Below are 24233 nucleotides of genomic sequence, written 5' to 3'. Positions count from 1 at the left end.
TGTGGAGCCCAGCAGGTCTCACTCAGTGTGGGGCAGCTTCAGCAAAATGCAACCCCAGGCACCCATGCCCCCAGGTTCTCACCTTGCTCTGAGTCACTCTAGCCCCTGCTGAATGCTGGGCTGGGAAAGAGCAGGGCTGTCCTTCCTGTGGGTCTGGGGAAAGCCTGATCAACATTCTATCTGTGAAGTTCCCAGGCACTCCCAACCCCAGCTGCTCCCACAAGAGCATACACACAGCACAGCCTCCACTACCCAGCCTGAGTGCTTTGCCAGTGGCCGTGGAGCACTTCGGCCACCCCAGCACAGTGCTTGATTCCACGGGGACAGAGGACAAAGCCGTGGGCCTGGTCTCTGCCCCGCAGGGTCTAAGCACATCGTTCAGGAATACAGAGCTGAGATCTGTGGCCAGAACATAAGCTCTGTTTAGAACACTGCGTAGAGTGAGACGTGGGTTTGTGTTCCAGCATGAGTGCTGGGTGAGTCCCCTTCCACAAGGCTGGTCTGGGAAGGGTGAGGCCTGTTTGCCAGCTTTGCATCTGCCTGAGGGACCCTGTGGCCTTAAACACCTAACAGCCCAGTGATCTGGGCGCAGAAAGCATGGCATAAAACTGGGTGGTCAGGCTAGCTACAGGGGCAGACACCAGCAGACTTGGTTGAGGGAACGTGAGCTGGGCAGTGCCCACAACTGTCTGCTGGGCAAAAAACTCCAGGCTGTGGGCACCTCACCAGCTACACAACCACGACAACATCACCCTGCCCTGAGATCCCCCACCCTTGACCTACTATACCAACAGACCACCCACAGACATACCCCACAACCCTCTCTGACTTTGCCAAGCACAGAGGACCAGTGGGCCTCCAGAATGCTGCGGGTCTCCTGGTGACCTAACCTTCAGCTCAGGCCACTGCTAAGGGATGGGGAGCACAACCCACCAGGGCCCCCCTTGGGGTTCAGGAAATGTGAGTATGGTGCTAGTGATTGGAAGGGGCTCCTCTAAGGCCTGGGAATGAACTTGGTGAGGGGGTCATCTCCCTTCCCCTACCCCCAGCACAGAGCACTGTGCTGAACACACTGTAATCTAAGAGTCTGTCTGCTAGCCCTTACCCTTAAGCACCATATACTGGATCATAGCCTGAATTACATCACTAAAAAAAATTATTCTAGTATCCATCACCTGTGAAACCCAATGCAGGAACCTAGCACAAAGAGAGATCCTATACAGAGCCTTAGCCCGCTGAAAACACCCAGAAAGGAAGCCAATCGACTATACTCAGCATACACCACAGTTAAACCCTCAAGCAAAATGATGAATAAGAAAACAAAAGGCCCCATCCAAGCAAAAGCAACTCCAAAAAGATAAACGAACACCAGCTCTCTCAGATGAGAAAGAATTTGTGCAAACACTCTGGCAATTCAAAGTATCTCCTCACCTCCAAACAACTGTACTAGCCTCTCAGCAATGGTTTTTAGACAGATTGAAATGGCTGAAATGACAGAAATAGAATTCAGAATCCGGATGGCAAGAAAGCTCAAGATCCAGGAGAAGGCTGAAATTCAATCCAAGAAATCCAGTAAAATGATTCAAGAGTCAAAAGGCAACATAGCCATTTTAAGAATGAACAAGCCAGGCGTGGTGGATCACACCTGTAATCCCCATCACTTTGGGAAGCTGAGGCAGGTAGATTGCTTCAGTTGGGGAGTTTGAGACCAGCCTGGGCAACATGATGAAACCCCATCTCTGCAAAAATATAAATCATTAGCTGGGCATGGTGGCGCATGCCTGTGGTCCCAGCTCCTCAGGAGACTGAGATGGGAGGATCACCTGAGCTTGAGAGGTTGAGGCTGCAGCAGTAAGTCATGGCCACACCACTGCACTTCGGTCTGGGTTACACAGCAAGACCCTGTCGAAAACAAAACAAAACAAAACAAAACAAAGGAAAAGAAAAGGAACCAAACTGAACTTCTGGATTTGAAAGATTCACTATAGGAATTTCATAATACAGTTGGAAACATTAACAAAAGAATAGACGAAGCTAAGGAAAGAATCTCAGAGCTTGAAGACCAGTCCTTCGAATCAACCCAGTCAAAAAAAAATGAAGAAAAAAGAATTTTTAAACAAAATCTCTAAGAAATAATGGATTATGTAAAAAGAACCAAACCTATGACTTATTGGAATTCCTGAAAGAGACAACTTGGAAAATATATTTGAGGATATAGTCCATGAAAATGTTCCCTATCTCACTAGAGAGGTGGGCATGCAAATTCAAGAAATTCAGAGAACCCTGTGACATACTATACAAGACCAGCCCCAAGACACATAGTCATCAGATTTTCCAAGGTCAACGCAAAAGAAAAAATTTTTAAGGCAGCTAGAAATAAGGGTCAGCTCACGTACTGAGAGAACCCCATCAGGCTACCAGCGGGCCTCTCAGCAGAAACCTTAAAAACCAGAAGAGACTGGGGCCTATTTTCAGCATCCTTGAAGAAAACAAATTCCAACCAAGAATTTAATATCCAGCCAAACTAAGTTTCATAAGGAAAGAAAAAATAAAGTCCTTTTCAGACAAGGAAACATTAAGGGAATTTGATACCATCAGACCTGCTTTGTAAGAGGTCCTTAAGGGAGTGCTAAACATGAAACAGAAGAACAATACCCGCTACCACAAAAACATACTTAAGTACATAGCCCACAGATACTATAAAGCAACTACACAGTTAAGTCTACAAAACAACCAGGTAACAACATGACAACAGGATCAAAACCTCACATCAATATAAACCTTGAATGTAAATGGTCTAAAGGCCCCTCAAAAGCCACGCAGTGGCAAGTTGGATTTAAAAAAATAAAACTCAACTATCTTCTCTCTTCAAGAGACCCATCTCACATGTAACAACACCCACAGGCTCAAAGTAAAAAGATGGAGAAAGATCTATCACAAAAACAGAAAATGAAAAAGTGCAGCGGTCACTATTCTTTTATTAGAGAAAATAACTTTAAACTAACAATAGTTAAAAAGGACAAAAAAGGGCATTACATAATGACAAAGGGTTCAATTCAATAAGAAGACTTAACTATACTACATATATAAATAAGTACCTAACTTTGGAGCACCCAGATTCATAAAATAAGTTCTTTTAGACCTATGAAGAGACTTACACAGGCACTCAATAATTGTGGGAAACTAACACTCTATTGACAGTGTTAGATAGATTGGGAAAGCAGAAAACTAACAAATTATGGACGTAAACTCGACACTTGAACAATCGGACCCAATACATCTACAGCATACTCCACCTAATATACCAGAATGTACATTCTTCTCATCTGCACATGGAATATACTCTAAGATCAACCACATGCTCAGCCATAAAGCAAGCCTCAATAAATTAAAAAAAAAAAATTCAAAATCATACCAAGCACACACTCAGACCACAGTACAATAAAAATAGAAATCAATACCAGACCTCTCAAAACCATACAATTACATAAAAATTAAACAACCTACTCCTAAATGAGTGTTGAGAAATCAACAAAATTAAGGCAGGAATCAAAAAATTTTTTTCAATTAAGGAAAACAGGGACACTAAATGCCTACACCAAAATATTAGAAAGACCTCAAATCAATAATCAAACATCGCATATAAACTAGAAAAATAAGAACAAACCAAGTCTGGGTGCAGTGGCTGACGCCTGTAATCCCACTTTGGGAGGTTGAGGCAGGAGGATCATTTCAGGTCAGGAGTTTGAGACCAGCCTGACCAACATAGTGAAACCCCATCTCTACTAAAAATACAAAAAAATTAGCCAGGCGTGGTGGTGTGCACCTGTAGTCCCAGCTACACGGGAAAGAGGCTGAGGCAAAAGAATAGCTTGAACCCGGGAGGTGGACATTGCAGTGAGCCGAGATCGCACCACTGCACTCCAGCCTGGGCAACACAGTGAGACTCCGCCTTAAAACCAACCAAAACAAAACAAACCAACCCTAAAGACAGCAGAAGAAAAGAAATAACCAAAGTCCAGAGTGGAATTGAATGCAATTGTGATCCAAAAATCTACACAAAGATTCAACAAAACCAAAAGTTGATTATTTGAAAGAATAAACGAGATAGACCACAAGCTAGATCAATAGAGGGAGACAGAGACAGACAGACAGAAGATCTAAATAACCACAATAAGAAATGACAAAGATAACATCATACCTGATCCCACAGAAATACCAAAGATCCTCAGAGACTATTGTGAACACCTCTACGTAAGCAAATTAGGAAATCTAGAGGAAACAGATACATTCCTGGAAACATACAACCTCCCAAGATTGAACCAGAAATTTAAAAAAAAAAAAACAAAAAACAAAACCTCAACAGACCAATCAGGAGCTCCTAAATTAAATCAATAATGAAAAAAACTTACCAACCAAAAAAAAAAAAAAAAAAAAAAAGCAGAAAACAAAAACCCCAGGGCAGATGGATTCACAGCTGAATTCTACCAGACATACAAAGAATTGGTACGAATGCTACTGAAACTATTTCACAAAACCAAGGAGGAAGGACTCCTCCCTGACTCATTCTATGAAGCCAGCATCATCCTGATACCAAAATCTGGCAGGACACAATGAAAAAAGAAAACTTCAGGCCAAAGCCCTGATGAACACAGATGCAAAAATCCTCAACGAAATACTAGCAAATTGAATCCAACAACACAACTAAAAGTCAATGCGTGACAATCAAGTGTGCTTTATTCCTAGAACGTGCGGTTGGTTCAACATACACAAATCAATAATGTGATTCACCACATAAACAGAATTAAAAACAAAAGCCATATGATCATTTCAATAAATGGAGAAAAAGCTTTCAATAAAATCCAACATTCTGGGCCGGGCGCAGTGGCTCACGCCTATAATCCTAGCACTTTGGGAGGCCGAGGCAGATGGATCATTTGAGGTCAGGAGTTCGAGACCAGCCTGGTCAACATGATAAAACCCTGTCTCTACTAAAAATACAAAAATTAGCCAGGCATGGTGGCATGTGCCTGTAATCCCACTTACTCAGGAGGCTGATGCAGGAGAATCGCTTAAACCTGGGAGGCAGAGGTTGCAGTGAGCTGAGGTCACGCCACTGCACTCCAGCCTGGGTAACAGAGGGAGACTCTGCCTCAAAAAAAGAAAAAAAAGAAAAAAATCCAACATCCTTGCATGATAAAAACCCTCAAGAAACCAGGCATCAAAGGAATATTCCTCAAAATAGTAAGAATCATCTATGACAAACCCACAGCCTATGTGATACTGAATGATGGCAAAAACTGGAAGCATTCCCCTTGAAAACTGGAAAAGACAAGGATGCCCACTCTCATCACTCCTATTCAACACAGTACTCGAAGTCCTACACAGAACAATCAAGCAAGAGAAAGAAATAAAACGTATTCAAATAGGAAAAGAAGAAATCAAACTATTCCTCTTCTCTGATGGTATGATTCTATACCTAGAAAACCCTAAAGACTCTGACAAAAGGTTCCTAGAACTGATAAATGACTTGAGTAAAGTTTTAGGATATAAAATCAATGTACAAAAATCAGTAACATTTCTATACACCAATAACATTACAGCTGAGAGCCAAATCAAGAATGTAAGCCTATTTACAATAGCAAAGAAAAGAATAAAACACCTAAGAATACAGCTAACCAAGGAGGTGAAAGATCTCTACAAGGAGGACTACAAAACACTGCTGAAAGAAATCAGAGATGATACAAATAAATGAAAAAAAGGATTAGAAGAATCAATATTGTTAGAATAGCAATTCTGCCCAAAGCAATCTACAAATTCAGTGCTATTCCTATCAAACTACCTATGTCACTTTTCACAGAATTGAAAAAAAACTATTCTAAAATTCATATGAAACCAAAAAAGAGCCCGAATAGCCAAAAGAATTCTAAGCAAAAAGAACAAAGCCAGAATATCATATTACCCAACTTCACTATACTACTGGGATACAATAACCAAAACAGCATGGTACTGGTGGGGGGAAAAAACAAAAAACAAAAAAACACAGACACACAGACCAACAGAACAGAATGCAGAACCCAGAAATAAAACCGAACCATCTGATCTTTGACAAAGTCAACAAAAATAAACTGTGGGGAAAAGATGCCTTGTTCAATAAATGGTGCTAACTGGCTAACCATATGCAAAAGAATGAAACTAGACCCCTGCCTATCACCATATAAAAAAATTAAGATGGATTACAGACTTCAATGTAAGACTTCAAATTACAAAAATCCTAGAAGAAAATCTAGGAAATACCCTTCTCAATATCAGCCTTAGCAAAGAATTTATGACTAAGTTCTAAAAAGAAACTGCAACAAAAACAAAAATTGACCAGCAGGACCTAGTTAAATTAAAGAGATTCTGTGCAGCAAGAGATACTATCAAGAGGGTAAACAGACAACCTATAGAATGGGAGAAAATATTCAAAATATTCACAAACTATGCACCTAACAAAGGTCTAATATCCAGAATCCATCAAAAACTTAACTCAACAAGTAAAAAGTGACCCCATTAAAAAATGAGCAAAAGACATGGATACTTCTCAAAGGACATAAAAGTGGCCAACAAATATATTTATATAAAAAAGTCATCATCACAAATCATCAGAGAAATGCAAATGAGATACCATCTCACACCAGTCAGAATGGTTTTCTTAAAAAGTTAAAAATCTGGCAGATATTGGCAAGGCTGTAGAGAAAACGGAACACTTACACATTGTTGGTGGGAATGTAAATTAGTTCAGCCACTGTGGAAAGCAGTTTGGAGACTTCTAAAGGAAGTGAGAGTTGAACTATCATTTGACCCAGCAATCCCATTACTGGGTATATACGCAAAGGAAAATAAATCATTCTACCAAAAAGACACATGCACCCGTATGTTCACCATAGCACCATTTACAACAGCAAAGACATGGAATCAACCCAGGTGCCCATCAATGGTGGACTGGATAAAGAAAACAGTACATATATACCATGGAATATTAGGCAGCCATAAAAAAGAATGAAATGTCCTTTGCAGCAACATGGATGCAGCTGGAGGCCACTGTCCTAAGTGAACTAGTGCAGACACCGAAGAGCAAATACTGCATGTACTTGCTCATATGTGGGCGCTAAACACTGAGTACACATAGACATAAAGTCAGGAACAACAGACACTGGGGAACAGAATAAGGGGAAGGGAGGATATGAGGCTAGAGTTGAAAAACTAACTACTAGGTACTATGGTCACTACCGGAGTGACAGATTCATCTGTACTCCAAACCTCAACATTACGCGATATACCTTCGTAACAAACCTGCACTTGTATCTCCTTATTCAAAAATAAAAGTTAAAAAAATGGAAAAAAAAAAAAAAGGTATATAGACTAATAGACTAAGACCGGAAAAGAGAACAGGGACAGGGAAATAATATAATGTAAGTGATCAGCAGCTTTCTCTTTTAACATATACTTTTATGCTATGTTGCAATTTTGAAAATAAATGAACAATTTAAACACATTAACAGAAGCCTCTCATCTGGCAAAATAGGTACAGAACTCAAAAGCATACATTTTAAATCTGAAGAGAGCCAAGGTAACCCCATAGGCCACCTCCTTCATTGATGGATGAAACACACGCCCTGGGATGTGGCTCCCCAAGATGCCAGGCCAAGGGAGCAGGGAGCAGGCCCACCTCAGCAGATATCCTATTCTTATGGTGCCTTCACCTTTTCTTCAGAGATTTCAACTTCACAAATGTGAAACCCACAGGTTCTTCTTGAGTTGGAGACATCTGAATAAATTAGCACTTTATGAGCCAGTGGGACCCAAGAGCAGGGCTAGTGTTCACTCACCTATGCCTCATGACTTGAACGAAGTCCTTGCTCTTTAACTGGAAGTACAGCTCTGTCATTCCCTCCACACGACAAAGTACCACCTCCAGACAGAGTGTTTTCAACACTCCATGAAATTTTGGCAGCAGAAAGAACACAGCATTCATGAACCTGGCGGGGAAGGGAATTGGTGAGAGGAGGGCCAAGGACCCTCCTGCCCCCACAGGATCCCTGGACTGCCCATACCTGTCTGCAAGAGGAGGAAAGCTCTTGGTCACTTTGTTCAAGCACACAATAAACTTGTCCTCCATAGTATTCTGATGTTGCTTCAATTGTTTTGCAACCAATTCACACAGAGACTCCTCCAGTATCTGAAAAATGAAGTTTATTTTCAAATACACAAAAGTGGAAATGTAGGTTAAGCACTGAAAGCAAGGTTTATCTTGAGTATTTAAGTGAGCCCAATGAAGGTGCTCAATGTTATCACCTACAACAAGGTAGATGATGGGACAGTAGGTGCTGGGGATGTCTGCTGGTCTACACTGACCATCGCACACCCTTAGGCTCCGGATCCTTGAGTTCCTACACCTCGGTGAGCCAGTCCACATCACTGTGCTCTGTGCTGAGCACCCAGGTGTCTGGCTCATGTAGATGTCAGACCAATGAAGATTAGTGTTTCCTACTGACACCAAAACACTTGGTAGGACCAGTAAGTCCTTTGAGAAGCTAAGCTAAATATTATTTGAGACATATTTTATGATGTTCAGATTTCTGATAAAAAATATTCACATAGACTAGAATTTTCAAGCAATTCTATTCACACAGCAGTCCCTATCACTGTACTGTCTGCTCATGTCCTGCCTCTTTTCACCAAGTGTTGCTACCTGTTATATATTCATCTGTGTACCATCTGTCTCCCCTCCCCAACTGCCAGCTCCTCAAGGGCAGGGACATGACCTGTCCTGTTCCCTACTGCATCCCTAGAACCAGAAAGTCCTCAAATGTCCTCCACACAGAGAAGCACTCAGTAGAGTCCACTGGAAGGAAGCAACGGAAAACACTGCTGTCCTTTCTGACTCACCTCCTTCCTCACAAACATCAGAAAGAGGCATAGGCATCGTTTCAAAGTCACAAAGACAGAACAGTTTTTCAATGCAAACTCAACACAGACTGAGCGCCTCAAATCTGAAAATCCAGAATCCTCCAAAATGTAAAACGTTTTGAGCCTCAGAATGACACTCAACAAAACGTTCACTGGAGCATTTGAATTTTGAATTTTTGAATTAGGGATGTTCAAACAGTAACTATCATGAAAATATTGCAAAACCAGAAAATGGAAACACTCCTGGGCCCAAGCATTTTGGAACAGAGATACTGAATCTGTAGTATGAGGCTATTTTTAAATTATCTTAAGAAAAACCCTTAACACAAAATCACAAATTTCAACGGCCTGAACCCCATATAGAATACATATAGTATTACACTACCAATTCATCAGATGTCTTTTTATTTAAAGTATTTAATACAACACAATGAAATGATCACAATCTAGCAAGTAAAGAAAGCAAGTTATAAAACAGTATGAATAACAGAGACCAAGGACAGTGGAGCTGTGTGCCACAGGTGCTGAGGGACGTTGCGTGGGAAGAATGCGAGCCTCTCTTACTGACTTCTTTTTATTTTTTTTGAGATGGAGTCTCACTCTGTCGCCCAGGCTGGAGTGCAGTGGTGTGATCTCAGCTCACTCCAACCTCTGCCTCCCAGGTTCAAGGGATTCTCCTGCCTCAGCCTCCCAAGTAGCTGGGATTATGGGCGTGTGCCACCGTGCCCAGCTAATTTTTGTATTTTTTGTGGAGGCAGCGTTTCACTATTTTGACCAGGCTGGTCTTGAACTCCTGACCTCAAGTGATCTGCCTGCCTTGGTCTCCCAAAGTGCTGGGATTACAGGCATGAGCCACAGCACCCGGCCTCTTACCAACTTCTTTATGTTTACTCTGCTTTCTAAATTTCTACGATAAATCTGTATCACTTTTATATTCAGAAAAATATATGTAAAACAGAAGTGTTTTTTCTTCTTAAGTTGAAATTTAAGTCATGAGAAATTAAACCTGGGGATCTACTGTAACTTGCTCCATTTATGGTGGAAATGAAGCATATTATGTAGATTTAAACCTCATATTTAGGGATGTTAGAATCATCTTGTAAAAAAGTTATACTGAATTTAAAAAATCTGTTCATTTACAAAAATAGCGGATAATCCCTAAAATGAATTACAAGTAATGTTTGATCTTCCCAAAGGGGTCATCTTAATTTTATTTTAAATCCAAACAAATCCATACTTGGTGACATGGACAAGGGTCCAATCACAGCACTGGGCCGACTGGTGCCTGCTCAGGACCACCTGGCTTCTCCTGAGCCTCTCCTCATCCTGTCCTTTCTTTCAGGAGAGTAACTGAGCTGGGGATGCAAACTTGAGAATCATGAACACAAAGGCAGTCTATATAAAGCCATCAGGCTGGATGAGGCGGGCAGGGGAGCAGTGAGTGAGGCCAAAGCCAAGCTGTGGAGGTGGTCAGGGAAATGCAGCTGAGGAAAGAGAGAAGGGGCTGCCACAGGAAGAGGACAGGAGCCAAGAGTGTCCTCAGGGTGTGACCAGCTGGGCCACCCAGACAGGCTCTGCAGCAGCAAGATCCCCAGGGATCCACAGAGCACCTTATCCCAGTGATGACCCTGAAACCCACTACCCTGCTTGGGCAACATGGCGAAACCTTGTTTCTACAAAAAATACAAAAATTAGCCAGGCATGGTGGCATATGCCTGTAGTCCCAGCTATTCGGGAGGCTAAGGTGGGAGGATGGTTTGAGCCCAGGAGTGCAAGGCTGCAGTGAGCTATGATTACACCACTGCACTCCAGCCCAGGTGACAGAGCAAGACCCTAGCTCTAAAAAGACTTTAAAACAATAAAGAACATGTTACTTCTTCATTCATTCCTCTTATCTGAACAGCGCACTGCACTTAAAAACGTTCAGTTAGGCTCATCTCAGTCCTGTCCAGTGGGCAAAGCAGCAGAGCTGAGAGGGTCGCCTAGGAGGTCCCTGCCCCTGTTCAACAGCTACACCAAAAACTGCAAGGGGAGGAATGGACTGGGAGAGGACAGCAGCTATCTACCAGGACAATTTCCTCCACAAGGAAATCCTGAGACCAAGTTCACAGTAATAAAAGCTGGTTAAATACTCTCATCCTGATTTTACATTACCAAGTCGGTTGCTGATCTCTCCACGTTCACCAAGTTTCCAAGGTGTTTAAAAATCATGTGCCCTCTCTAAAAAACTGAGTATTATATTTGCTATATTATAGTAAGAAACAGTAAAATATTAATAAATGCAGATGCCCATTTTGTTTCTAATACCATTCAAGAAATAAACATGTAAGTATCAAGGGTCATAACAAATCAAAATAGAGTAAGAGGTATTTATTGAAAATTGCGTAGCACACTCACGTTTTTCCTCTCCATAACATATCGCAGTATAAGTCCTAGAACTTCTGCTGCAGCGGCATACACTTCTTTATATCTTACAAAGGACATATTATTCACCAAAGCCTGAAAGTATCTACAATAAACACAGAAAAGACATATACATCAAATAAACCATTGTTGTTCCATAAATATAAATGACATTTTTCCCTCTCATGTCATATTGACAGCCTAAGTTGAGGAAATCTAAATATAGAATGTGATGCAAATTCCATGCACAAATGCACACATCAGCATGTATGTAAGGGTGCCCGATGTCATAACCGCATATAAGGCAGTCTGCTGTCCCATCATGCAGAACCGCTGCAGCTGGACCATCCCACAAGGCTGAACAGACAGAAAGGTGCAGTGAAAGAAAGAGCTACTATCCAAGATCACGGGACACTGACTCCCTTTCAAAACCCACCTACTATAGCAGGACAAGGACAATAAAATGAGAAAGAGCATACTCCCAGTGCCGTCTGTGTGAGGAGGCTTCCCAGGGAGCCGCCCATTCACTGTCAGCACTCAGGGGACTCTGCAAGGTTATCCTGGCGTAGAAGCCAAAGCCCCAGCCAGTGACTATCTAAAAGGAGCCGAGTTCCCACTGAGGCTGCTACAAAGCTGGCTGCCTCAGCCCTGAGGTCATGTGTCGTCTCTGGCACCAGTAACTGGTCCGATGGTGCTGGGGGGCCAACATGGAGGACTAAACAGAGAGAGTGATTGGGCAGGGCAGGCGGAAACCCAGGGAGTGGCCAGAAGTCAACACTGACTTCACAACCCTCAGGAGCAGGACAAAGATGTCCTGCTCCTTTTATGATGTCCCGGAACCATCTTTCTGAGGCCTCTTGTCTTGGCATGTCACACCCAGCTGCCCTAGCTCCCAGGCAGGATGGTGCAGCCCAGCGTCTACCAGCCCTCACGGTCAGAGAGCCCAGAACAAAGCCTCCTGAGGGGCCTGCATTACTTTTGAGGATAAATGTTCAGAATATCAGTTTAGAAAATAAGAAATACTTAACACCTCTCACCTGCCAGTATGTATATGAAAAAATTACACTGTTTTAAACACCTACATTTCTCATTTGCCCCAAACATATTTTTTCTTCCAAAAAAATCTAAATCCATCTTTCTAAATTTAGGTAGAAAAAAAAAATTTTTGGTACAGATGGGGTCTTGCTATGCTGTCCAGGCTGGTCTCAAACTCCTGGACTCAAGCAATCCTCCTGCCTTGGCCTCTCAAATGTGTTAAGAGTTACAGGCATGAGCCACCATGCATGACCCAGAAACATTTGTAACATGGGCCTGGTCCTTAAATTTATCAAAACTGCACCATATTGAAGTCTGTCAATCCAGTTTGGGTAGACGTGACCTAAAAAATAATCAAGCAAACACGTACTCGCTACTCTGGATGCCACACTGAGGGTCATAGGGAGGCAGGTCATTGGCCATCACGATGCCTAGCAATTGAATCCCTACTGAGTTGTCTTTAGAATTAGGATCTTTACCGGAAAACTTTTCAAATATTAACCTGAAACATAAGCACAAAGGAGAAAATTGAGACTGTCACATAATCAAATAAAAAGCAGGAAGACAAATACAGAATTTTATTTTTTTGAGACAGAGTCTCACTCTCGCTCAGGCTGGAGTGCAGTGGCGCGATTGGGACGGAGTCTTGGAGTCTCGCTTTGTCACCCAGGCTGGAGTGCAGTTGGCGCGATCTCGGCTCGCTGCAAGCTCTGCCTCCTGGGTTCACGCCATTCTCCTGCCTCAGCCTCCCAAGTAGCTGGGACTACAGGCGCCTGCCACCACACCTGGCTAATTTTTTGTATTTTTTAGTAAAGACAGGGTTTCACCATGTTAGCCAGGATGGTCTCAATCTCCTGACCTCGTAATCCGCCCGCCTCGGCCTCCCAAAGAGCTGAGATTACAGGCGTGAGCCACCGTGCCCGGCCAAATACAGAATTTTCTAAAGCTAATCTTCAGGGTAAGAAATGCTTTTTCTTTATTTCTGTTTCTTCCCCAGGTCTAGCTTTGACTTTATAGATAGAAATGCTTTCTTTTTCTTTTCCCATATCCAATACCCCTGCTTGCTAACACCTCCTGTTCACATCCAGGTTCCTCCAGCTTTGTAACACTGGCAATTTTATCGCCCTCATATTTTAATTATTTGCCTAAATTCTCCCTTAGTTGATAGCAAAACTTTTTGAAAGTTTTAGCTTGCCTTAGGCTACAAAAAAAGGAATTACACACAAGTCCTACCCACCTCCCACCACCCTCTACCCCACGGGCCAATGGAGGGTGGTGCCCCTCCCCAGAGTGGGGACATCAGAGGCAAGCTGAGGCAGAGGGCAGGGCCACTGGAGGGCGCGAGACATGCATCTGGTGCCACACTCTGGAGGCTGTGGTTTTATAGTAATAATAAATTATTTTCTTCCTCCTATCATTTCAGGTAATTAAATTTCACTGTAATCATCATTTACCACACACCATATTTTAACCTAAATTTCTAAACAATACTGCAAAAACCAGTAAACATACCTATAAGGGATGGATAAACAATCCTTCCAGCACTCGACAAGGGTCTTTATAATTTCAAGGTTGTGTCTAAACACAGCTCTTTTTGGATGAAAGACATGTTTCATTAGGAAATTAAGCAATCGATTTGCTAACACTTCATCTTTAGGGACCCCCTGAAAAGGTAGAGAAATTCTATATTAATATGCAGCATTCCATTCTGGAAAAGCATTTTTTAACTCGAGTTAATTTATAAAAGAAATCTGGCATTTTACATGAGTCTGGCTCCTGTTCAAAGCCCTGTGATTTTTCAGAAACAGACAACAACAAAGGCTGACCTGGCAAGAGGACCAGGCACCGCCGGCGCTGCGGTCTCGGAGCTGCCGTCCAGGGTGCAGGCTGCCAGCCCATGCCCCATGCAAACTCCTCTGCTTTCCTCCCTGGAGCCTCCATGCCTAGGACCCTTTATCTGAGGCCCTGGACAGGGGTCACTTGCAGGGCAGGGGAGCAGCATGAAGGCACTTTCCCCACTCTGACTCAGTATCCAGTGCTTTCTGACTCAGCTCTTCCCCATAAAACTGCAGAGCCTCCTGTTCGGGGCCTCTCAACGGTGAGACGGCCCATGTCTGTGCTAATCCATCTGGATGCTGAGCAGTGCACCACTCTAGGGGCAAACAGAACAGGGGGAGTCTCCCTCCAGTGTTAGCCTCTCACTTCCATGACTCCAGAGTGAGTAAAAGCTTCACGGCAACCTTCTTTCTGGCTTGCTGTTGCTGTATTCAGCTACCCCAAGCCTGGCAGTTCCACTCTCTTGAGTTCAGCTGAGCCGCTGACAGCTACATCAATCTCTTCCAACGGACCCTTAGTTAAACTAAACCCCTCTTAATTTTTTCATTTTATTAAGCAGAAAACAAAGTATTTCATTACACTAGGACAAAGAAATCTAAATTTGGTTAACTGAAACAAATGAGATAGGCACATCCAGAGACAAGCTTATGAGAAAGCTCCATGTATTTTTGTGTGGGCGGGCGGGGGTGTGGGGGTGTGGGGGGTGGGGGGAGCTGGGGGAACATAGTCTCACTCTGTCACCCAGGCTGGAGCACAATAGTGCACAATTTCAGCTCACCACAACATCCGCCTCCCGGGTTTAAGCAATTCTCCTGCCTCAGCCTCCCGAATAGCTGGGATTATAGACATGAGGCACCACGCCCAGTTAATTTTTGCATTTTTTCAGTACAGATAAGGTTTCACCACGTTGGCCAGGCTGGTCTCAAACTCCTGACTTCAAGTGATCTGCCTGCCTTGGTCTTCCAAAGTGCTGGGATTACAGGTGTGAGCCATCATGCCTGGCCCCGCATGTGTATATTATATTTAATACAGACTGTTCCTACTATCTCCTCACATGAAAACGTTTGTATGCTGTCAGTGTCCACAGTTTTAAACGAGTAGGCAAAGCTCCAACACACACGTCTACACTGGTGGGTATTGCATTTGCCTCAACATAACACGGTGTTATCATCTGGCAGCTACTGCTTTAGCCCTAATCTTGCCATTCCTGGTATCAGTCAATACTCTGGGAGTAGAGAAGCTGGCACAAATGCCAACATCCAGGGAATTCAGGACAGAAGTCCTCAGAGCCTCCCATTCAGGGTTGGTTGACATTCAGTTTACACAATAGTTTTAATAAATTTGCAATCTCATTTCTAAGGCAAGTAAAGGCAGCAAACAAAACAAAACAAACACCTGACAGCTTCACAAGAAAAGCAAGGTCAGACGAATTACCAAAGGCAAAGGAAACAAAACAAAACCAAAGCAGGCTGAGGCCATGTGGTTTAGGAGCACACCAGCAATGTAGCAACAAATGCTGAAAACCACAGCACAGTCAGTGAGAGGGACCTGAATTATGTGTCACAGGCTCTATAGGCTATTGGCAAAGGATAATATATTAACATAAAAGATGCATCAATCCTTACTGTCGGAGTGGCCAAGCCTGTCCATGAAAGAATAGTGGCCACTATCTCAACCACCATGTAGTGAATTCCTTCTCCTCCATTGTTTTCAGAAGCAGCCAGCTGCAGCAAGGGGCTAAGCCAGTGCTTTGCGTAAGGGCGAAAGACCTACAAGAGGATGTAAAAGTCAAACATCAAAGAATGGTCTTAAATTGCCAAAATATTAATATAAGACTGTATCTTCCATCGGCTAAAATTTTATACTATGACTGGACCTAAAGCCAAAAGGGAGGTAAGCATGTTAAAGTGAAGTCATTAGTGTGGGCCCTAATCCAGTATGACTGGTGTCCTTATTAAAAGAGGAAATCAGGACACAGAGACAGATACAAGGGGAAGATGTGGCGAAGACACAGGGAGAATGCCTCTGACACACCACACAGTGCTTGAGGCTGCCAGAGGCTGGGAGCAGCCTGGACCAGGCTCTCTCATAGCTCTCGAAGGAACCAACCCTGCCAGCAGCTTGATCTCAGGCCACGGCTGTCTGAGTCCCCCCAGTATGGCACCCTGAGACCACATGCCCAGGGTGTGAAGAATCAAGTGAGCCCTGAGGAAAGCAGGTGCCGCTGCAGCCCTAGAGCAATCTGTCAGGGACCTCCTGACAGACTCGCCACGTCTGCAGAGCTGCCCAGAATGACCTTCTATGGAGCCAAGTGGATGGTGTCACCCCACCACTTGGTGCCCTTAGTCGTTCCCTGGTGCTCAATGAATGAGCCCAACCCTCTGCATAGCTCTGGATGGCCTGGCCTGGCTCTGGTCCAGGCCACACTCCCACAGCCCGGCAGTCAGTGCAGACCTGCATTGCTCACCCAGGGACCACCCGTGCTATTCTACTCCTTCCCTGCCTAGTGCAAACTCTCACTGCACTTCACCACGTCTAGCTCAAAGGCCTTTCCAAAATCGACTCCAAGATGCTCCTACCTTACAAACTCAGCAACTGCCTAAGAGTCAGCCGTTTTTCATATAGAGTTAACAGGAATATTTTCTCCCCGCCTCCACCCCCCGCTTTTTTTTTTCTACTATAAGGAGAGAACGTTGGCAGCCATTAGAAAGCGGCTACATGTACTTTATACAAAGACCACTTCTAACTCACGAGAGGTGAATTTATATGTGTTAAAAACGATAAAAGAATGGTGATGAACAAGTAGATAAATATTGGATGGCTAATCAGAGAACAAAAATGTCATGCTCTGTCCCTTTACATTTTCCTTTTTTGTGTGTTTTTAAGTATATTCACAGAATTGCAATTGATTCATTCATAGAATTGAATAAACAGACTTATAGAATCTATTCAAAGAATAAACAAAGAATCAATTTTCAAAGAATAAAGAAATAATCAATTACTTACCTCTTCTGTATTAATAACAAGCTTGGCTAAGAAGAGACGGATATTTAATGGTACTAATGGATTTCCCAGTTTGCCATGGAGGAATTTCATCCAAGGAGGAAGATCTCTTGGCACTGAATCCTAAAATAAAACATTCAAAATTACCTTAAAAAGTGGAATAAGGCCGGGCGCGGTGGCTCACGCTTGTAATCCCAGCACTTTGGGAGGCCGAGGCGGGCGGATCACGAGGTCAGGAGATCGAGACCACGGTGAAACCCCGTCTCTACTAAAAATACAAAAAAAAATTAGCCGGGCGTGGTGGCGGGCGCCTGTAGTCCCAGCTACTCGGAGAGGCTGAGGCAGGAGAATGGCGTGAACCCGGGAGGCGGAGCTTGCAGTGAGCCGAGATTGCGCCACTGCACTCCAACCTGGGCGACAGAGCGAGACTCCGTCTCAAAAAAAAAAAAAAAAAAAAAAGTGGAATAAAATAATGATACATTTTGATATTATGGAAAAACAATGATAAAGTAAGACATGAACAAAAAAAATTACATTTATTTGATAAGCAGTTTGGTTTTGTCTTCAATATTAAATGTTCATTCTCAATATGACACCAATGAATATAGTGTTAACAGGTAAGATGAGTGGGAAAAGCACCTCTTCTCCTTGAGGCGGGCCCAGGCTTCTGTGCATGTGCTTCACCAGGGCCGTCAGGGCCGCCATGCACTCGTGCCGATTGAGCTCGTCCATCTCCAGCTCCAGCACATCATCATGCACCCCGGGGTCCCGCTGCTCCTGCGAAAGGGAGGGCCCAGGAGAGCAGAGGGTACAGTTAACATTCAGTGGACAAGGCAGTGGATGTGGGAGGCTCTTTCTGGGGGAACAGCATATAACAAACACTTAGGTAATAATGATAATTTGGTAATAATATCAAATATACTCACACTGTACAATTAACACATAAGAAAGATTTCATGTCTTCCTTGCATCCCAAGTACATAGTCCCCCTGCCCTGTCTGCCCAGTCACTCCACAGGGTGGCTCCTGAGGTCAGATGTCTCTGTTACACTGGCCCCTGACCCCCATCTATGGTCAATCCCCAGGGTGGCTCCTCAGGCCAGATGTCTCTGGTATGTTGACCCCCTGACCTGTCTGTATGGTGACTCCCCAGGAGTGCACCTCAGTCAAAGCATCTTTGCTATGTTGATCCCTGACCTCCTACTGTGCTGATGATATCTGACTGCTGAGTCTACAGAATAAAAGGCTAGGAATTAGATCTTGGGAAATTCTCCAAATTAACTCTATACTCCAAGGGTTGTCAATGGACAGAGAACTGGCTTCCTGTAGTAACAGCAAGGCATAGCTGTGACCCCCTTTCTTCACAAACATCGACAATATTCTTTTAGTATGTGAAATGTGATCACCCGTCTCCGAAAACGACCAGTGGCAGGTCTAGGGTCTTGGGAGCTGTATGAATAGCTCTGAACTCCGGTTGAGAAATCAAATTGACTCATTTCCTCACTCAGGGTACTGTCTGCCAAATATGACAGGGAAGACATATAGGAGGGACCATCTGAAATATAAAAAAGGAGAAAATTACGTGTATTCAAATATAATCAGTAAGAAATGTATTTCTCTAAACTCAAATGATATGAAAATTAAAGGGTATTTTAATCTAAGGTTTTCATCAAGCTGGTGATTATTAACCTATTATCCAGATTAAGAAAGCAAAAAAGAAATGAGGAAGAGACCTCATTTTCTTTTTGTTGTTATCAAGCAGTTATTCTGTCATAGACAAGGAAATTGTTATACTGGTCCAATTTTGCATATGATTAACAAATTTTCTTTGCATTTAAAATTTTGATGATGTACATTTTGCCCATTAAGTCTAACATAAATGTGGGAAGAAATACTACTGAAAAGTAGCTAATCCAAAACACCTAAGGGATTTAGAAAACTGGTCCAAATTTTATTGTCATATCAAGAAATGATGATAATGCTATAAGGAAAAATTAAGCAAAAAACAAAAACAAGGAGCATATAGAGGGATAGTGGACTAATTTTAAATAGGGAGGCCAGGAGGAGTCTACTTCAGGGGTTGACATTAAACAAAATGTCATGAGGTATGCTGACACCTGGGGTTGTGGGTATTAGACAAAACTGCAAGTGCAAACGACCTGGGGCAAAAGCAGGCCTGGCACCTACAAGGCACAGGCAAGGGCCATATGCTGGAGTGAGCAGGAAGAAGGGCTGCAGGGGAGGGGGTCGGCAGGTCAGGGGCCTTGAGCAGCTCTGTCCTGCTGGAGATGGGAACCCACAGTGAGGTTGGGCACAGAGTGGCTGGAAAGGACTTGTATTCTAATGTAGACTTCTGAATGTATCTAAATAACATACAAATACAATCCATATGCAAACAATAAGACACTAAGCTAATTTTGTACTTTTAAAAAAGTGTAACATATCTGAGCCCCATCTGGCCGCTCTGAGACCTTTTTATGCAGCTAAGTTTAGCTAAGTACATTTCTTTCAAAATATAATTCCATTTGCAACTTAAAATACTTTTTCAAACTCAATTTCAATGTTTTAGGGTACTTAAAGTATTTTCTATTTACATAAAAAATACCTTACTCCTCTATTTGTCTTAGAACCAAACAAAACAACCCATCGATTTGAATCCTTTCTCGTGATTTTGAAAACATCCTACCTGAATCCCCATTTGCTGCTTCTCTGGCTTCTTTCCTAATTTCAATGTACTTTTTCTTTCTTTCCATAGGAAGCTATTGGGCAGAACAAATAAACAATGTAAAACATTTTATAATAATAGTCATACTTTTTCTGTTTTAATAGCAATCTGGCAAAAAAAAAATTACAAATTTTTAAACAAAACAAAACAAAAAATTTTAAAACAAAACATATTTAAAAGCACTCAAAAATAACCTCAAAAAGAGACTAGTGAGTGTCCCTTAAGGAAAGCCCTTCCTGCAGATTCCCACAGAACTCGGCCCAGGCACTTAACCTCCATCTCAGCTCTGGTACAGCTCACTGCGTACAGTGTGTACCAAGCTCTTATGCCTGGATTGCTGATAAATTTTATTTATCTCTGAACCTCAATTTCTTCAAATCTAGTTATGATATATCATAGTACCTGTAATTGTTGTAAAATATAGAAGCAACATACAGCATGTGTCTACACACTTAATAAACTGGTGCTAATTTTGTTGTTTTTTAGTTCTTTGAACATATGCCTAGAAAACAATCCTAGTCTTGTTCAGAAGTACAAGGCAGGATCACCATTCACATGTAGTGGTGAAGCACTAAGACATGGTGGAGATCAGCAGCTGTGTGGGGAAAGTGCATGCCATAGTGGATGAGCTCAGCTCTCTGCCCACCTTCCCATTTCCAATGGGTGGTGAAGGCAGCAACCACCACATTCTCACCAACTGCCCAACTGCTGAGGTTGGCATGTCAATCTGAGCTTGGCTAAAACAAACCTTGTCCTATCTGCCAGAGCATGTCTTCCAGTTAACCCATGACTTCTCCATGATCCTGCCACGTTGCCCAAGCAAAGCCACAGTAAGGATCTCAACTTCTTTGACTGGAGCAATTCACTCAGAAAACAACTTCTGGGATACGTCCTAACACTTCCTTTTACTGGCACCGTCTTTCCTTCACATGTCAAGAGATGAAATCAAGTTCTGACAAATTTTGTAGTTGCCTGAGATTGTATCTGAAGCTACAATTGCCAGATTTTGTAGAAACTACATGAAACCACCAGTTTTTGTTGAAAGCCAGCTTGAATATTGGCAACTTAACGTGTTTGACATAATATGGTTTTCTTTGTGAGCGCTTGGTAAGTTTTTTTTAACTTAGAACATTGAAAATTTCACTCACCTCAACTTCTACAGGAAAATTATAGCGGCGCTTCAGGTCGATCAGATTTTCAAAAATAAGCAAGTTCTGTAAATACAAAGAATCATGTAAAAATAGCTGAATGGTGAAGATCCTCATAACCGATGTTACTTTAGAATTAATGCTATGTAATAGCTCATGGAAAAGCACTCCAGCTTTAAATATACCTATGCAGAATTAAACGAACCACATCTTTAATATAAGATGGTGCAAATTATCTGTAAGTTTAACTGATATAATCTAACTTTTGAACTCCTACAATGACAATAGTGCACACCTTAGGAGAGGCCTACCTTTTCTGGCTTTTCACTAAACAGAAAACCTTGGTAAAATTTTAACTCATTGAAGACACAGCAGATGACAGATATGGCGCAGTTGTATGCTGCACAATGGTAAAGTCTTCTCCTCTCCAGCAGCTGATTCTCTCCTGCCATGTTCTCTGTAAATGCATCATAGCACAATCTGCAGAGAGATCCATGTGACAAATCAATTCACACAACATGGCAATCACTGCTCAAACCCAACAATGCCGGACAACAGGACCTAATGCCATTCAGCCCTTCTCGAGGGTCAGGCTTGTGCCAGGCAGAGTACTGGGCACTGGAAATATGAAAAGGAGCATGTCACCCATCTCACAGCAAGGGCAGCATACATACAAGGATCTTGCAACACAGTGGTCAGTGATGCAACGGCATCAAGTGCAGTAAGTAAAGAGAGGGAAGCAAGGAGGACAGACAACAGTCTAGTCATGACTGAATGGTGACATCATTCACTGATGAGGTAAGATAGCACCAAGTAAGAGGAGGGTAATAATGAATTTGTTTGGAGATGCAAAATGAGACACGGCAAAAGTCTGTGTTCAATATTTACTAGGAGGAGAACTCCATTAAAAGACAAGTTTTAGAGAAAATACATTTGATTACTTTCGTACTGTTTAGAATGCCAGTTAAAAAATATTTACTATGCCTTTAATTTCAAATCTCAGAAAAAATAAAATACTCTAAATCTTTTGTTACTGAAAATCACAGCACTAAAATAAACATCAAGCTATTCAAGGGGAAAAACAGCAGGAAAAGAACAGTAAAAGGAAAAAGTTTTATTATTTGTAAAATATTAGTACAAGATAAAACAACTGTTATCTAATACACCCTAAATTAACGCCCTAAAATTCACCTAAGTGGTTTGTAAGAAGAAAACTATAAAAGCTCAGTATCTAAATAAAATATTTATTCACACTATATACACACATAAAAATATATGTACCCAAAGCATTGATAAATAAAATAGAATCCAAAATTAAGTAAAATCTTACTTAATCAGTGTCTTTGTAAGTTCATTTCCTTCTGTAATACACGAGCCATGGAAAACTTGATTAATTTTTGATTCCTTAGCGTGAACATCATCTTTGGGAAGACGAGAATACATCACATCTAGAATCTTATAGTAGCCCATCTTCTTGGTGATTTGAGTATCAAAGGTTGATTCATTTAGCTTCAAAAAGGTAACAAATAATTATCTTTGGTCTTATTAAACATGAAATATATCTTATAGAATATATGAAATTTAATACTTAATATCCTTTAGACAGACAGAATTTTAACAGTCAAAAATGCTAAATCACTTCAATAAGAAAGCATGCAATTGTCCAGGTCTAGAACACAAATATAAGCATTGATATGTTACACTGGTGAAGCAGGAAATAATGCATGACATCCAAATAGTGAGCCAAGGGTAGAAAATGTTTGCACAAAATCTTACTGAAGACATGGGAACAACAGATGAAAATCCAAAATTCTCAGCTATTTTGAAGTTTGCATTAACAATGTGGCATCTGGGTATTCATAGTATTTCCCAACAGGATTCCAAGAGAGGCTGAGTGATACACCCTGCCCTCGTCCCACAAAAAGTATCCACAAGATGCCCTCATCCCTAAATCCTACCTCCTCATGTGGCAAAAAAGGACTTTGTAGACAAAATTTAGTTAAGGGCCTTGTGATGAGGAGATTATTTTTGACTGCACAGGTGGGTAGGCCATAAATGAAATCACAGGCAACCTTGTAAGAAGGATGTGTAGGGAGATTAGATAGACAGGAAATGGAAATGTGACCAGAGAGGAAGAGACCAGGGTGAAACCAGCACAAGCCAAGCAATGTTGGCAGCCCCCAGAACCTGGAAGAGGCCGGGAACAGCTCTTCCCTGAGTTCCCAGAGTGAGCGTGGCCCTGACAACACTGTGATGTTAGCCCAGTGAAACTGATTCTGGATTTCTGGCCTCCAGAAGTGTAAGAGAATATCCAAATTTGCATTAAGTCGTTACAGAAGCCACAGGAAATAAAGGCAGATCCCATGTAGCCACAGACTGTTATGTGGCACACTCCTCGAACAGCAGAGGCCATGTGACTGAGCACACAGCAGTGTCTAAGCACACCAGTCAAGCAGGCTGCTTACTTCTTATTACTATTTCACTGATTTAAGGCGTATGATACCTTTGTAAACCTGGACTTCAACACATCAATGGCATCCACCACAATTGTGCTGAAGAATTCTCTCAAAGCATCCAGGCTACAGTGCCACAGCAGAGTGAGGAGGGAGCGGTCCACAAAGGATTGGCGTGTGAAACTTAGGCGGGGGTCATCCTTCCTGAACATTTCATACACGCTTTCCAGAAGGCCTACTTGTGTGACGCATGAACCCCTAAGAAAACAAGATAAAATTATATGAACATCCCTGCTTTGAAGAGGAACTTTATGAGTGCCTACTACGTAACAGGCAAAGTAAACACCAGTGATTACAAATTACAAAAATAACTTTAAGGACTATATATATGCAAAATCCACAAAATACAAAAAGCATTTGCACATGAACCATACTACTTTTATCCACTCCCCAAAATCTTCAAATCAAATGTGGGCATTAAAAAGAAGAATGTTTCATTTACTTTCAAATCTGGTCTTGCTTAAAGAACATCTGGAAGGCTCTGGAAGAATCTCAAGACTAAAAATAGACACATTTCTAGGATATAAAACTCAGAAGTTGGCTGGGCGTGGTGGCTCATGCCTGTAATCCCAGCACTTTGGGAGGCTGAGGCTGGCAGATCATGAGGTCAGGAGATCGA

General features: G+C 42.2%; 1 protein-coding gene across 4 annotated transcripts in view; it reads right to left on the bottom strand.

Moving 5' to 3' along the window:
- The window catches only part of PRKDC (protein kinase, DNA-activated, catalytic subunit), a 186913-nt gene that overhangs the window by 67409 nt on the left and 95271 nt on the right, over positions 1 to 24233 (bottom strand). For all 4 annotated transcript variants that reach the window (XM_055286467.2, XM_055286469.2, XM_055286468.2 and 1 more), the window contains exons 41-54: positions 23605 to 23812; positions 22432 to 22610; positions 21413 to 21581; positions 21102 to 21167; positions 19915 to 19987; positions 18635 to 18783; positions 17869 to 18006; positions 17233 to 17352; positions 15852 to 15995; positions 13903 to 14054; positions 12761 to 12892; positions 11350 to 11461; positions 8097 to 8221; positions 7872 to 8021 (exon numbers count right to left, since the gene is read on the bottom strand). In XM_055286467.2, coding sequence (XP_055142442.1) covers positions 7872 to 8021; positions 8097 to 8221; positions 11350 to 11461; positions 12761 to 12892; positions 13903 to 14054; positions 15852 to 15995; positions 17233 to 17352; positions 17869 to 18006; positions 18635 to 18783; positions 19915 to 19987; positions 21102 to 21167; positions 21413 to 21581; positions 22432 to 22610; positions 23605 to 23812 — 1917 coding nt within the window. The remainder of the gene's footprint in view (positions 1 to 7871; positions 8022 to 8096; positions 8222 to 11349; positions 11462 to 12760; positions 12893 to 13902; positions 14055 to 15851; positions 15996 to 17232; positions 17353 to 17868; positions 18007 to 18634; positions 18784 to 19914; positions 19988 to 21101; positions 21168 to 21412; positions 21582 to 22431; positions 22611 to 23604; positions 23813 to 24233) is intronic.

This window comes from Symphalangus syndactylus, chromosome 7 (genome assembly GCF_028878055.3).
Source record: "Symphalangus syndactylus isolate Jambi chromosome 7, NHGRI_mSymSyn1-v2.1_pri, whole genome shotgun sequence".
Lineage (NCBI taxonomy): Eukaryota > Metazoa > Chordata > Mammalia > Primates > Hylobatidae > Symphalangus > Symphalangus syndactylus.
Note: the sequence above shows the minus strand (reverse complement) of the source record. Positions and strands in the feature narration are given on the sequence as shown.